General features: G+C 37.9%; 1 protein-coding gene across 1 annotated transcript in view; it reads left to right on the top strand.

Annotated features, from left to right (window-relative positions):
- The window catches only part of TCEA1 (transcription elongation factor A1), a 42,205-nt gene that overhangs the window by 21,060 nt on the left and 5,471 nt on the right, over positions 1-15,674 (top strand). Inside the window, exons 4-8 of the mRNA XM_042923626.1 lie at positions 2,773-2,860; positions 5,955-6,100; positions 7,548-7,604; positions 8,556-8,710; positions 10,833-10,979. Of these exons, the coding sequence (XP_042779560.1) occupies positions 2,773-2,860; positions 5,955-6,100; positions 7,548-7,604; positions 8,556-8,710; positions 10,833-10,979 (593 nt within the window). The remainder of the gene's footprint in view (positions 1-2,772; positions 2,861-5,954; positions 6,101-7,547; positions 7,605-8,555; positions 8,711-10,832; positions 10,980-15,674) is intronic.

Below are 15,674 nucleotides of genomic sequence, written 5' to 3'. Positions count from 1 at the left end.
ATACTTATATTGCCTTTTTTAATGAAAAACATTTGTGTCTTTATATCATCATTAATTCCATTTTATTGGCTTCAGAATAATCCACTGGGTGATTGTGCTTTAATTTCTTACCTGTTAGATATGTGTTTTTTTAGCTTTATAGCTATTATAAATAATGTCTTGATGAGTATCTTTCTGCCTAAAGCTTTTTCTTTAGATTATTAACTAGATTTCTAGAAGATTTATGACTGCTGCTACATGGTAGCACAGTTTTGAATACTTGGCATATGCCAAGCATCAACCTTTATGAATGCATTTAATCCTCCCAGGAACCCAGTGTACTAGGTGCCATTATATTTCCCATTTTCTGATGAGGAACGTATGCATTGAGAGATTAAGCATCCTGTGCACGGTTGGAGTGGTAGTGAGGTGTGGTCTGCAGTCAGTCCCAGTCCAGAGCTGGAGCACTTCTCCCTGGGTCTGTTTTATTGCCCACGACGCTGTATTTAGGTAGTAGGAATGCCCTTACTGCTCTGCTTCCTCCAAGGATTGCACCAGTCCTCCCAGAGCAGTGTGCGGGATCCGTGTGACCGCGCTGGATCTTCGTTAGATAGTATACTGCATTGTTGTGCCACCTTTCAGATGCTTTCTACTCCCTCAGTTTTGAAATATTTCTTAGTCCTTGGTATACTCTTTAACGTCTTTATTAATTTTTGTTTCCTGCCTCACAGTGCTATACCATCTTTAGGTTTTGGGGCCTTTCACGTGAACTGTAGAGAAAAAAGAGGGGTAATAATGGGGCGCCAGGGGGGTTCAGTCATTTGAGTGTCCGACTCTTGATTTGGCTCAGGTCATGATCCCAGGGCTGTGGGATTCAGCCCTGCATTGGGCCCTGCACTGAGCTTGGAGCCTGCTTAAGATTCTCTCTCTCTCTCTCTCTCTCTCTCTCTCTCTCAGATAAAAAAATAAAGGAGGGCAATAAAATTAGTATCTGAAAACTAACACTGTATCGTAGGGGGCCTGAATTATATTTCAGATTTGGTAACCCTAATGTTTACAAGATAAGTTCTAGAATTGTGATTTGTACCATTTTCTTACCAGTTAGCCTCCTCTAGACTAGCATATTAAAGTCATCTGGGGAAGTTTTAGAGATTTTGATGCTCAGGCCTTACTGGCAGAAATTTGGATTGAATGGATCCAAGATAGGAGCTTGAGCATAAGGATATGCTTAAAAGTCATCTAGGTGGTCCTGATGATCACTTGAATATATGTTCTTTTATATCCTGTGCAGAGGAAGATGGGGAAGTGAAGTATTTATGTAGCTCTTATTATGTAGGGATCAAAATGTAGATAGATGAGTGGGATAATTTATGCAGTGGATCCAAACAGTTTCTGAACCCAGTTTCAGAAGGCCCTTCTGGCTGATTTAAACACGAATGGTTCTCTTCATTGTTAAAGGATTGCACTGGTCCAACCTGTTTTACACCCCTTACCTCTTTTTTTTTTTTTTTTTTTTTTTTAAACACCTTCTTACCTCTTAAAGCTTGTGTACTTGGTATTACTTTGCAGATTTTTTAAGATAGAGGAAGTGTTAGATAGGCCGTACTAATCCTGAAGTCTTTTTTATGAAAATGTTCTTTATCTACTGTCCCTGAAATAATTTTTTTGACTTCATGAAAAATTGTTAAAATAAGATTGCTATATATGCTTTGCACTTTAATTTTTAAAACTTTTAAATGTTATTTTGAGAGAGAAAAGGAATGAGAGAGAGCAAGTGTGGAGAAGGGGCAGAGAGAGGGAATCCCAAGCAGGTTCCACGCACTGTCAGTGTGGAGTCCTACACGGGGCTCAAACTCATAAACCGTGAGATGACCTGAGCCAAAATCAAGAGTTGGACGCTTCACCGACCGAGCCACCCAGGCGCCCCTGCACTGTCATTTAAAAATGACAGTGCAGGGGCGCCTGGGTGGCTCGGTCGGTGAAGCGTCCGACTTCGGCTCAGGTCATGATCTCACGGTCCGTGAGTTCGAGCCCCGCGTCGGGCTCTGTGCTGACAGCTCATAGCCTGGAGCCTGTTTCGGATTCTGTGTCTCCCTCTCTCTCTGCTCCTCCCCTGTTCATGCTCTGTCTCTCTCTGTCTCAAAAATAAATAAACGTTAAAAAAAAAAAAAAAGAATAAATAAAATGACAGTGCTGATGTTATTTCCATATTCTTTCCTTTCCTTTGTTCTATATGTTTTTCTCCATTTTACTAATTAATGAATATATTTTCTTAAGACTGTATTTTTAAGTATATTTTTCTCTATTTTAGGTTCCCACTGGCATATGAATTGTGCTTCCCACCAAAAGAGGGAGGTTTTTTTGGGGGAATGCTGACTAAGCATGCATTGTGAAAAATACCCAAGTACATATGTTAATAGAATAGCTTACATAAACTTTATTTACTGTTGAAAATTTAGGATTTTTGTGTTTTTTTGTTGTTACATAAATAACCTGATAACATGCAGTAGTTCCATTTTGTAATTAAAAAAAATTTTTTTTAACGTTTATTCATTTTTGAGACAGAGACAGAGTGTAGGTGGGGGAGGGGCAGAGAGAGAGGGAGACACAGAATCCGAAGCGGGTTCCAGGCTCTGACAGCTCAGACTGGGGCCTGACGTGGGGCTCGAACCCACACACTGTGAGATTGTGACCTGAGCCAAAGCTGGATGCTTAACCGACTGAGTTACCCAGGTGCCCCTGTAATTTTTTTTTAAACAAATGCTAACAACTGAGGGATTTCATAATTTTTAGATGGACCATCAACAGATAAAGACCCTGAAGAAAAGAAAAAAGATACTGCAGTTACATCACAGAATAGCCCTGAAGCAAGAGAAGAAAGGTATGTCACTTTATGGAAATTCATTTCTGTTGGAAGTCACAGCTCTACTTGACCGTCACTTCCTCCATGGTTGTATTCTGGTTTTATTTATGGTCACTTATGTGTACTCGTCTTTCTGTTTTGTAATTAAATGGAATTAGTAAATGTTTATAGCCAAATAGAATATTCTAAGGTTTCTCATAGGATTTTCCTGGAAATTTAAAAGAGACTTAGAATTCTGACATTACATAAATAAGGAGAAATTATTTACACTGTATTCAGCAAGCTTAATTGAATGGAATCTTTGGGATAGCATTAATAGAGTTGATAATGAAGGCACTGATTAAGGCTTCGGGTGGTTGGGGGGCAACTAAGTAGCTCATTCGGTTAAACATCTGACTCTTGATATTAGCTCAGGCCTTGATCTCAGGGTTGTGAGTTCAGGTCCCTTGTTGGGCTCCACGTTAGATGTGGCGCCTACTTTACAGAAAAACAAAACAAAAAACAGGATTCAAGGGGTTACTTCCTTTATTTACCACATTCCATTTTTAGATTTTTTTTTGGGGGGGTGACCTGGATCTAACTCTCTTTTTATGCTTTTTTCCTTCCCAATTTAGCTGTCATAAGAACTGAAAAAGGGTTCAAATTTTTCCTTACCTCTTGTGAGGCCTTTGTTCCTCTCTTCTTGGGAAGCTTGTGTTTTAACATTTGACTTTGATTTAGAGCAGTAGTTCTCAAAGTGTGGTCCCTGGAAGGGTGGGGAACCTGGCAACTTGTTAGCAAAGCAAAATCTGGGGCTTTACCCTGAAACTACTGAATCAGGAGTTTTGGTGATGGGGCCCAGAAATATGTTTTTAACAAGCTATTCATATGATTCTGCTGCACTCAAGTTTTAGGCTACTTATTTTAACTTCATTTGTTTCTTAGTATTTTTCCCCAAAGTGATAATATACCCCTCCTTTGTTCAGTAACAGTGACCTATGTCCCATACACTGTTATTTTACGCATTAGACTAACTAAACTTAGTCTAGATGCTAAAAGAAGTAAGCTAAAGACAGGGTTTAAACATCAGGTGTTCATAAAATTTATTCAGTGTTTTCTAACTCTTTGAGATAGTTTTAGACTTTTAAAAAATCCTAAGAATAGTAAAGAGAATCCCCAATTGCCAGTGTACGTGTATACGCATACATTTATGTTTGTGTACATACTTAAGACACATGAATAATTTTATTTTGAACCAAATAAGAGTCCTTTATATCCCTAAATATCTCAGTGCATATTTCGTAAGAACAGGACATTTTCTCACATCTAACCACAATGTAGATCTTAATAATCTGGAAGTTAGGATTAATACAATACTTTTTTCTAATCTATAGGACTTACTCGTATTTTAGCGGTCTTCCCCTTATTCCAGAGGAAAAAGATTTTCCAAAGTATCATCTAAGATCACATACTGCATTAGCTATCATCTCTGGTTTCCTTTAATCTGGAGTAGTTTTTCAGTCTGTCACTGTCTTTCATGACCTTAATATTTTTGGAAAGTATAGACCATAATTTATGAAGTTTTTAACAAATGCTTTCAATTGTGTTACATTCAAAGTCATGTGACTTAATGCCTTGAATATAAAATATAAAAGTATAGGCAGATAATTTTAAATAGATATTGAAGTAGGAATAAGTTTGTAGTGTATTTTTATCTGTTTTATGTAATTGAAGTTTAGGGATAGAGCCTGTTGACAAAAGCATAGTATTATCAATATGAAGTCTGGCAAAATGGTTGGTATCTGTCCGCGCGCGCGCGCTCTCTCTCTCTCTCTCTCTCTCTCTCTCTCTCTCTCACACACACACACACACACACACACACACACACACACACACACTCTGAAGAAGACAAAGTTTCTAGGAGATAATTAAATGTAGAAGGATACAGAAGGACTATTCTGTCCACTGTATCTGTTTATGAAGTTTTTATTTTTTATTAAAAAACAAATTTTTTTAACATTTATTTTTGAGAGAGAAGAGACAGAGCATGAGCAGGGGGAGGGCAGAGGGAGAGAGGGAGACAGAGTCTGAAGCAGACTCCAGGCTCAACGCTGACAGGCTGACAGTAGCAAGCCTGATGTGGGGCTCGAACCCAAGAACTGTGAGATCATGACCTGAGTCAGAGTCAGACACGTAACCAACTGAGTCACCCAGGTGCCCCATTATTTATTTATTTATTTTTAATTTTTTATTTTAGAGCAGGGGAGAGGGGCAGAGGGGGAGAGAGAGAATCCCAAGCAGGCTCTACACTCAGCAGGGAGCCCGACATGGTGGGGCTCAATCCCACGACCCTGGGATCATGACCAGCCCTGCATCAGGCTCTGTGTTGGCAGCGTGGAGCCTGCCTGGGATTCTCTCTCTCCATCGCCCCCCTTCCTCCCTCACTTGCACATGCACTCTTTCCCAAAAACAAACGAATAAGCTTAAGAAATGTTTTTAAAAAAAGTTAATTGAAACCCCACAGAGAGTAATTTTAGTGAGACTCTAAGAAGTTAATCAGCAGCAGTTGAAATGATTGGGTTGACTCAAAAACTGTTAAACTGTCCTTGACTGAGTTGATGTTTCTATGGAGAAATTAAAGAGACATTTTTATATTCTTACAATTCATTTGTCACTATACATGTTTTTTATCCTGAAGGGAGTGTTTTAAATATAAACCTCTTTGGTTGTCTAATTGGAATAAGGTTTTTTTAACATGTTTTTCCCTCTAGTTTTGGTTGAGAGCTGTTGTATTCTCTGGCGTCATCCCCTCCTCCCCTCGTGTAACCGAAATCCTTGCTTTTGATTTATTGTATTGAGCTGTAATGTATATTTTCTTAAATATTAAAAATATTGTTTAATGTTTAAAAAGATCAAAGGTTTAGTTGGTTAAAAAAACATGAAATGAGTCTCAGATTTAATAAGATTTTAACTTTTTAGAAACGTGTATGCAACACCAGTTTTGTTTTCATGTCACTGAATACTGTGTCATTTGTTTAGGTCAAGAAATTTTGTTTTTGGATAGTAATGCTGTTATTTTAAGAGACTTTTTCCTGACCTCTTTTTGGCGTGTATGCGTGTGTGTGTATTTTAGTAGTTCCAGTGGCAACATAAGCAGCAGAAAGGAGGAGGCAAATGCCCGAGATACTTATGTTTCGTCTTTCCCTCGGGCACCGAGCACTTCTGATTCTGTGCGGTTGAAGTGTAGGGAGATGCTTGCAGCCGCTCTCCGAACGGGAGGTAAGTTCAGTGTGCCCTGTTCCATCGCCAAGTCCTTTGTTCGCGCCACCTCTGCCGCGGCCACCCCCGTGTGTCTGCCTCCCCAGCAGCAGCCCCGTGCTAGCTACTTGCGCTGCTCAGTGCAGGAGGACGTTGTGGCAAATAGGGCTTACTGCTGGCAGAGAGGTACGGGCATCGTGGGGCCTACTGTGTAGTTCCAGGGGAGAGATTCCTTCTCGTCTATGGATGTTTCCTTTGTTTACAGTAACTTAAAGGGTTTTCGCAAATCTCTCCCCTCCGCTTGTAACCTGCAAAGTATAGTTGGCCTTTGAACACTGGGTTTGAACTGCGCAGGTTCACTTATAATGCAGATTTGTTTTCAACACAAACAGTACAGTCCTATAAATGTATTTTTCTCTCGTGATTTTCTTAATGGCATTTTCTTTTCTTTAGCTTACTTTATTATAAGAATACAGTATATGATACATATAACATGTAAAGTATGTGTTGTTTATGTTATTGGTAAGGCTTTTGGTCAACAGTAGGCTATTACTAAGTTTTTGGGGAGTCAGAGGTTATATGAGGATTTTCTACTGCATGGGGTGTTGGCGTCCCTAACTGCTGTGGTGTTTGAGGGACAACTATAATTACTCTGCTCCCCAGATTGAGCGTTAATGATACTGTGTTTGGGTCCTGTTGTTAAATGTTAGTATGAGATATGGTATTTAAGTTTTATATTTGTAATTCCATTTTCTACCTTTTTTTAAGTGAAAAAGAGATCTTGATTTATATATATGCGAGCCTTAATTTAATTTGAAGTTATCCATTCTTATGTAAAATTTTAACTTTTAAGTTTTACATATAGAAATATTTATCATCTTATACAAGTTCATTCTTTTTCTTTTCTATTATACTTGATCCATAGTTAGTATGACCTGTTTTTCTCCTTACTCTGCCTTTTCTATTTTGATTCCCTGTTTCTTTATATATTTTTTCTTTTTTCTTCCTAGTTTCTTTTTATTTCCTTCTATCTGTTTGAATATTTGCATAGGAGTCTTCTGAGTGTGTCCATGTATGTGATTGGCAGATGAAATGAATGGTTTCTTTGCATTGAAGCCTGAGTCACAGGAGACAAGACAGTTCTTTCTATAACTTTCTCTACTCTCTGCTGGAGCAACCAGAATTTATGGAGTTGTGAAATGAGGAATTGCCTGCTAGATCAATTACTTCCCCGCTCCTGAGGGATAAGGAGTCATCATTGCAGGAGCACTGTGGACATTAGGTGAATCCAGAAGAGTCTAGTGGGTAGTAAAGAGACCAGATTCTAATGAAACTAAACAAAAAGGACTCTTTATTAAGGCAATGGGGTTGAAGACATAGGAATGCAGTTTAATTTATTCTCTATTGCAATTTTCTTTTAATATGTCATAATCACTTATTCTTGACAATTCTTTGTGCCTGTGTTTAGATGACTACGTCGCTATTGGAGCCGATGAGGAAGAATTAGGATCTCAAATTGAGGAAGATATCCTTTCTGTGTATATTCATGATTGTTTTAAATAATCTGGTATAGATTAACTTTTTTTCTTCCTGTATAGAATTTAGAGTTTCATTTTTCAGTTTCTATCTTGATTGTATTGTTTTGCTGGGAAACAATAGGGCATGTCATTTTATTGTTGTTTTCTTGTTAATCAAAAGGAAAACATATGTGTTGATAGTATTTTTATTTCTCTGCCTTGCAAATTGAGAATATAACACCCCAGTTGAAGTCGTGCAAAAAGGTGCGGAAAACATACACACCACGTGTGAAGTAGGGTTTCATGTTTGAGGGAACTCAGCAAAGCATATGAGGTCCCCTGACTTCATCATCAGGAGGGAAGTGTGTTTGTGCCGAGCACCATTGAAAGGGCTTTGGAAGAGGGGACTTGCATGTCTGGGTGACAGTGTGACCCTGGAACTATCCATGGCCTTGTTAGATGGCATGCTGCGCTTGGGGCTTGCTTTCTGTTGAGAGGAAAAGAACTTGCTGAGCTGGGGCAAGAAGCGATCCTTTGGGGCCACCGTGAATGGGTTTCTTCCCGGTGGGTCCCAAAGGAGCTGTGTCATGAAGACTTTTAGGATCCTTTGTAGAATTCAGATTTGGGCAAGCCAAAGTTTATATAAATTCAGGCTTCTTTTTACAAGTTTTCTCAGACTGAGTACTTAAGTTACTTTTTGAAACATTTCTAATTTGTGTGCTGCTGGCATTAAACATTATGAAGAAAGTATTGCTCATTCTTGATATAAAAGCAGGATCACTATTACTTGCCAGTTCCAGATCAAGCAACGAGGTAGAAGCAGTGCCTTGTTAGCTTAATCTAATATTGGAAACTGGTGGAGAACTGCTTAGAAATTTCAGGTATTCTTATTTTGGTGAACTAGGGAAAAAAATACCTTACTTTCATAATTTAACCTTTTTTCCTTAACGGCCTGGTACCTATATATCAAGAAATAAGGAATACAGACATGAAATACAAAAATAGAGTACGAAGTAGGATATCAAATCTTAAAGATGCTAAGAATCCAAATTTAAGGAAAAACGTACTGTGTGGAAATATTCCTCCTGACTTATTTGCTAGGATGACAGCAGAGGTGAGTATATGTGAAAGTAACGTTTCCATGATGTGACTACGTGATGCCAAGTAAAAGTCTGTCTGAATGATGAAGTACTATATAAATACTACATTTATAATAAATCCTTATTAGCTATTCTGATATTTATGTGTGTAATGTACTAGACAAATATGTAAGGTGATTGAATCAGTTGGTATCCGTACTTCGTCGCTTACACAACTGTCCCATGGTCTTTGGTCGATTGCCTTAAATCATTGTCAAAAAGCAAAAGTGTTTTTACTTACTTTGGGTTCACATGAAGTTGAAGATTTGAGTATCTAGTTGCAAGCAGACTTTGTAACTTCTGAGTTCTTTTCATGGTTAAACCCCATAAAACTGGTCACGTCATATCGACTATGCCTAAATTTTAGGGAATGATGGAAAAAAAATTCAGAGCTTGCTATTTATAGACATAGCTGTTCATACTCTGCAGTCTCATTATTTTATTATGCATCCAAGAGAATGAATTTGTCTCTATAGCTAATAAAAATTGTTATATTTTTAAAATTTATTTTTTAAAAAACCTCATTAAAATAACTTGAAACTTTAGAGACCAGAGTGTAATGATCGTCTATATATCCCTCACCCACGCTTCAGATATTTTCAAGAGTTTGTCACCCTTTTCACCTATCCCTTTTTTCTTTTTGCTTCTTTTCCCTTGAGACATTGTATCTTTTTAGTTTATAAACCTGCGAGAGATAACCTTTAAAAATAGAACTTTCTACATTGTCATCACTACATCCAACAAAGCTAACAATAATTCCTAATTTAGATTCATATTTTCCTCATTGTACATCACTTTCTGTCAGGATCCACATCAACGTATTGCCTTTAGTTTGGTTTCTAAAGATTCTGTATATATGCATTTAAATCCATAGCAGTCTCTTCTCTTACCCCTGCCCCCTTTTTTCCTTCATGACCCTGACCTGTTGAAGAAACCAGTTTATTTCTTCTGTATCCCACGGTATGAATTTTCTTTTTCTCCCTCATGATGTTATTTAAGTTTTCTGTCAACTGGAAACTAGCTCTCTAGGCTTGATTACACCAAATTCCGCTGTTTTCCCCACAAAGACTTGGTAACTGGTGATTTTTGCTCCATGTTGCACCACATCAGGAGAGGCACAGCGTCTTACTGCTTTGGACTGTTAGCACGCTGAGATGGGTCAGGGGGTTTGGATGCGGACAGTCCAGGGCTCCCGTTGCAAAGTTCTCCTTTGACGTTTCGTCTCATGTGTTCGTTCACTGATGCTCCTTGCCTCAATTGGTTATTTTATTAGGAGTTGCAAAATAGTGACTTCTAAAGTTCTGTCCCTCCCTTCACATCTTTAGCTAGATTTCTTTGACAAAGAAGCACTTTCCCTTATAAGCTCAGGCACTTAGTTACTCTTTTGGGTTGGGTAGGAAAGGCAGGTAAATGTGGAACTGTTGCCCTTTAGTTAGCAGTTTATCAGAATGAGGAGTTGGTGCCGTAGTAATGGCCGCTGTGGGCTTTTGTTTCTGTTTTTGCATCCTTGTGCTCTCCTTTTTCAGTATCATCATGGATCTGTGACATTTTTATTTACCCAGTGGGGATTGATTCTGTACAGTAATTTATTTTGATGGCTGAAGAAACTGTCCTGTCCTTGGCTAATGGGAGCTCCTTCATCTTAGCCCCTCTGTCCGTTTGACTCGACTGCAAGAGTCTTTGGAGGCTCCCGTGCTTCTCTGGCACAAAAAGATGACCCTAGCTTATCCTGTGCATTTCTTGACTCAAAATGGGAACCGAAGATTCCTCCAAAGGTCCCTGGTTCCTTTTTGGGGAGGGCGATGGTAGAGACCACAATCTGGATACTAGAGGTGCTCATTGCTACAGGATTGTTACGTTGTTTATAAACCTTTAAACAGTAAATCTCATTTTCACATACAAACTTACAAGTATTTGAAGAAATTTTAAAAGGAAGCAAATTTACAAGTTCTATGAGGAAAAATACTAATTTTTCACTTTTAAAACTTTAGAAGTTGGTTTTTGTTCTATTATTATTAAGCTAATTGAACATAAAAAGCAGTCAGGATATATATAGAAGGTGCCTATAACTGAGTGGTATTGCTACCTCCTTGACAGGAAATGGCTAGTGATGAACTCAAAGAGATGCGGAAAAACTTGACCAAAGAAGCCATCAGAGAGCATCAGATGGCCAAGACGGGTGGAACCCAGACTGACTTATTTACATGTGGCAAATGTAAAAAGAAGAATTGTACTTACACACAGGTTTGTGATTGTTTATAGATTCTTACTTTCATATTAAGAATGCTTGAGGGTATTATGCTAAGTCAGGTAAGACAGAAAGACAAATACTATATGAGTCACTTATATGCAGAATCTAAAAAACAAAGGAAATGGATAAACCAAAAATGTTTGAAACACTCAGATACAGAGAGCAAACTGGTGATTGTTGGAGAAGAGGGGTGGAGGGGTGCATGAAATAGGTGAAGCGGTTGAAGAGGTAGGTACAAACCTCTAGGTATAAAATAAGTCACAAGGATGTGGTAACATACAGCATGAAGAATACAGTCAGTAATGTACTAACTTTGTATAGTGACAGAGGGTAACTGGACCTATTCAGATCATTTCATAATGTATAAAAATGTCTAATCACTTGTACACCTGAAACTAATCACAAAATTGTATGTCAGTTATAATTCAATTAAAAATAACTAAATGGAATGCTTGCAACTCTTGTTTCAAAGCAAGTAGTAAAGATAATTACCAGTACTTTGATATTTCTCAAGAGGAGATGTGGTCTTTTCAGTGTAAGAATGCTCTTTTAAAAAAAAATGTTTATTTTGAGAGAGAGCATGCACGTGCACACGCAGCAGGGAGAGGCAGAGAGAGAGAGAGGGACAGACAGAGAATCGCAAGCAGGCTGCATGCTCTGTGGAGCCTGACAGGGGGCTGGATCTCATGACTGTGAGGTCATGACCTGAGCTGAAATCAAGAGTCAGACGCTCAACCACCTAAGCCACCCAAGCGCCCCAGAAATGCTTTCTGAATACTAACAGATTTCACTTAATTGAAAATAAGCTGATATGTTTATACTTTCATGGAAATTGTTACTGTGAACGCTATATGAATTAAAGAAAATTAATACAACACATTATAGGATTTAATAAAATGCCCGTATTCTTTTTCTAAGAGTCGAGCAGTTGATTATTGGTTAGCATATAATCAGGTTATAATTCTTTTTATTTGGCAGGATCATATAATTTAAGGAAAGTTCTTTATTCTTCCTCACTTGGAGCATGGCTACTTTTAGCGTAACTGCTTTCCAGACACCGATTCCTTTTCTGCCACATATTGATGACTTTTATCTTCAAATAGAATGTGACTAACCCTTTTTGTTCTTGAACAAAAGAGCTGTGAAAAGAGCCACATAATGATTATTTTTGTTGTATATGTGTGTGAAAATGGTTTATCAAACTATCATTAATTTCATTTGTCAAGAAGGTATTTTTGTGCTGTGTCTGTAATCTACTAAATTCAAAGTTTTCCCGTTAGAGAATAACTTACAGTTAATGTTTCAGGGTAATAGATTTAGGGAATTGAATTTTCTGATTGACAGAAAATTAAGCTGTTAAGAAAGTAGTATTACTAAACTCTGTAAGTTACAGAAAAGATCCTTTAGTTACTTAGTTTGTTCTTTAACTTTTAGAGGATGTTCTGTTCTCAAGGTTAAAAATTCAAAAGGTACAAAAGATTATGCGTAGAAAGTTCCCTTCCCACTTTCGCCTGCAGCTACTTGGTCCCACCTCCCTGGAGGTAAACCAGGATTACTCGTTAGTTGTGTGGCTTTCTATGTGTTTTATGCGTGCATATACAAATATGAATATATTTTTGTTTTCCATTTTATTTTATGTGTGTGTGTGTGTGTGTGTGTGTGTGTGTGTGTGTGTGTGTGTGTTTGTGTTTGGTTTGTTCGTTGGTTTATTTTGTAATCTCTACACCCAACGCAGGGCTCTAGCTTACGACCTTGAGATTGAGAGTCATATGCTCTTCGGACTGGGCCATTCAGGTGTCCCTGTTTTCCCATTTCGTAGAAATGTGGTAGCACACTACATAAACTTCTGTCTCTTAGTTTTTTAGCACTCCATGTTCAGATATGCTCTACTTAACCAATCTAAAGTCCTCTACCTTTTTGAAGTCTTTCATTTAATCATAGTTATATATCTGATATTTCAGTATTTTATTCTGTGAAAGTATTACTACTGATAGTCACTAAAATACATTAACAAATGAAAATGGCTTCAGAAATACCTGAGTTTGGATTACTGTGTTTTCTTTTAATCATGTAGAAAAATCTTGGCAATGAGAATTCTATCCTGAAAATGCCGCATAGTAGGAAGTATTAAGTGTAAATAGAAAGGTATTTAAAATAGAATAAAAAAATTCTGTCAGTAGATCTAAAACTTCCCAAGTTGTCAGAGTAACAGATATAAAAGACTTAAGTTTGACTCTTGGGTTAACATGTATCTACCAGGAGACCAAATTTTTTCCAGAGAGCAAGAAGTTCCTCATACTTTTAGGGCCCCAGTTTAGGAAGTATTTAGATACAAATACATAAGAATAGTTCAGAAGGATTTTTCAAGGCATTTTTAATCTTAAAGCCTTAAGTAAACAGAATGCTATTCTTTTGAGAATGCCTCTTCTTTATCTTCCTTTGGGCTTTTGAGTTAAAAATCATGTTGATAGTTTACAGGTATTGTGAGCTGCTCATCTTTGAAGTGGTAACATACTGGATTTCATCATCCCACATTCAATTTAAATATATGTTATTCAGAATACAGTATTTAGGTTCTTGCCTTCATCCATTTTCCTTATCTCCCCTATACTTAAACCTAAGAATAACTTTTTTTTTTTAATTTTTTTTTAACGTTTATTTTATTTTTGAGACAGAGAGAGACAGAGCATGAATGGGGGAGTGTCAGAGAGAGGGAGACACAGAATCTGAAACAGGCTCCAGGCTCTGAGCTGTCAGTACAGAGCCCGACGCGGGGCTTGAACCCACGGACCGCGAGATCGTGACCTGAGCCGAAGTTGGCCGCTTAACCGACTGAGCCTCCAGGCGCCCCTAACTTTTTTTTTTTTTTTAATGTTCATTCATTTTTGAGAGAGAGCCAGATCTTGAGTGGGGGAGGGGCAGAAAAAGACAGAGACACAGAATCTGAAGCAGCACAGAGCCAGACACAGGGCTCAAACTCATGAACTGCGAGATCGTGAGTGCCGAAGTCGGACGCTTAACCGACTGAGCCACCCAGGCACCCCACCTAAGAATAACTTCTAACTTTAATAATGTATATTGTCAGCTTCATTCAGGAATGCTCACTTGAAAGAGATAATCTTCTGTCTTTGGAACCTTGGTTTCAGGAATTCTCTTAAGTGGAGAACTTCAGAAGTCTGTTATGTTGCTAAAATTTTTAAAGATCATATTAGCTTATTATTTTTTTCCCCTGAGTTCTCTTCTTAATTTAAAATTTTTAGTGGTGGTAAAATACACATAACCTAAAATTGAGCCTCTTAGCCATTTTTAAGTATACAGTTGAGTAGTAGTGCATTCATAATATTGTGCCAATCTCCAGGATTCTTTTTCTTTTGTAAAACTGAAACTCAATACCCATTAAAGAGTAACTGTACATTTCCCTAACTCGTGGCAACCACCAGTCTCCAAATTTGGCTACTCTAGGTAGTCAGAAGGATAAATGGAATAATACAGTATTTGTTCTTTTCTGTCTCTGGCTTATTTCTGATATCTATTCTAAGATAGTAATTAGAAACACAAATAAAGATCTGTGTGCAGAGCAACATCACTAATCATCAGGGAAATGCAAATTAAAACCATATAGTATTCATAAATGGTCATCCATATTATAGCATCTATCAGAATTTCCTTCCTTTTAAAAGCTGGATAGTAATCATGGAATGTATATATCACATTTTGTTTATCCACTCATCTGCTGGTGGACATCTGCTTCCACCTTTTGGGCTACATTGTGGATAATGCTGCTGTGGACATCTGTTGTACTCTACCTCTTTGACACCCTGCTTCCCATTCTTTTGAGTGTGTTAGGAGTGAGATTTCTGGATTACATGGTCATATTAGCCTTTTAAAGCGATGTAAAGTACCTATTCATAGAAAAATTGGAAAACACAGGAAAATGTGAACAAGAAATTTAAAATCGCCCATTAATCTGTGCTCAGGGAGAACAGTGGTCAGTATTTTGGTACCTGCAGTATTTTGTGAATTTTTTCTTATCTAGTTGCAGCCAATCATTTTAGATACAGTTGACCCTCGAGCAACACAGGTTTGAACTGCGTGAGTTCCCTTCTACACAAAGTTTTTTCAGTAAATATATATCCAGTGTTGAAAATGTATTTTCCTTATGGTTTTCTTAGTCACATTTTCTTTTCTGTAGCTTGCTTTAAGAATTTAGTATATAGGGGGTGCTTGGGTGCCTCAGTTGTGTCTGACTCTTGATCTCGGCCCAGGTCATGATCTCTTGGTTCGTAAGATAAAGCCCCATGTGGGCTCTGGGCTGACAGTGTGGAGGCTGCTTGGGATTCTCTCTCCTGCTCTCTCTTTCCCTCCCCCGCAAGTGAACACACATGTGCTCGCACTCTCTCAAAGTAAATAAACATTAAAAAAAAAAAAAAAAGAATTCAGTATATAGTATGTACAACACACAAAGTATGTGTTAATTGATAGTTTCTGTTACTGGTAAGTAAGGCTTCTGGCCACTAGTAGGTTATTAGCGGTTACGTTTTTGGGGGAGTTAGATGTGGATGTTCAACTGCATGAGGAGTTGGCAGTCTAAACCCCCACATTGTTTAAGGGAGGAATGTACTTCTTTTCACTTAGCTACTATAAAACGTAAGCCTTTGCCTTTAATTATTTGAAAAAAAAAATACAAA

This window comes from Panthera leo, chromosome F2 (assembly GCF_018350215.1).
Source record: "Panthera leo isolate Ple1 chromosome F2, P.leo_Ple1_pat1.1, whole genome shotgun sequence".
Taxonomy (NCBI): domain Eukaryota; kingdom Metazoa; phylum Chordata; class Mammalia; order Carnivora; family Felidae; genus Panthera; species Panthera leo.
This window is presented reverse-complemented; position numbering and strand designations above follow the sequence as displayed.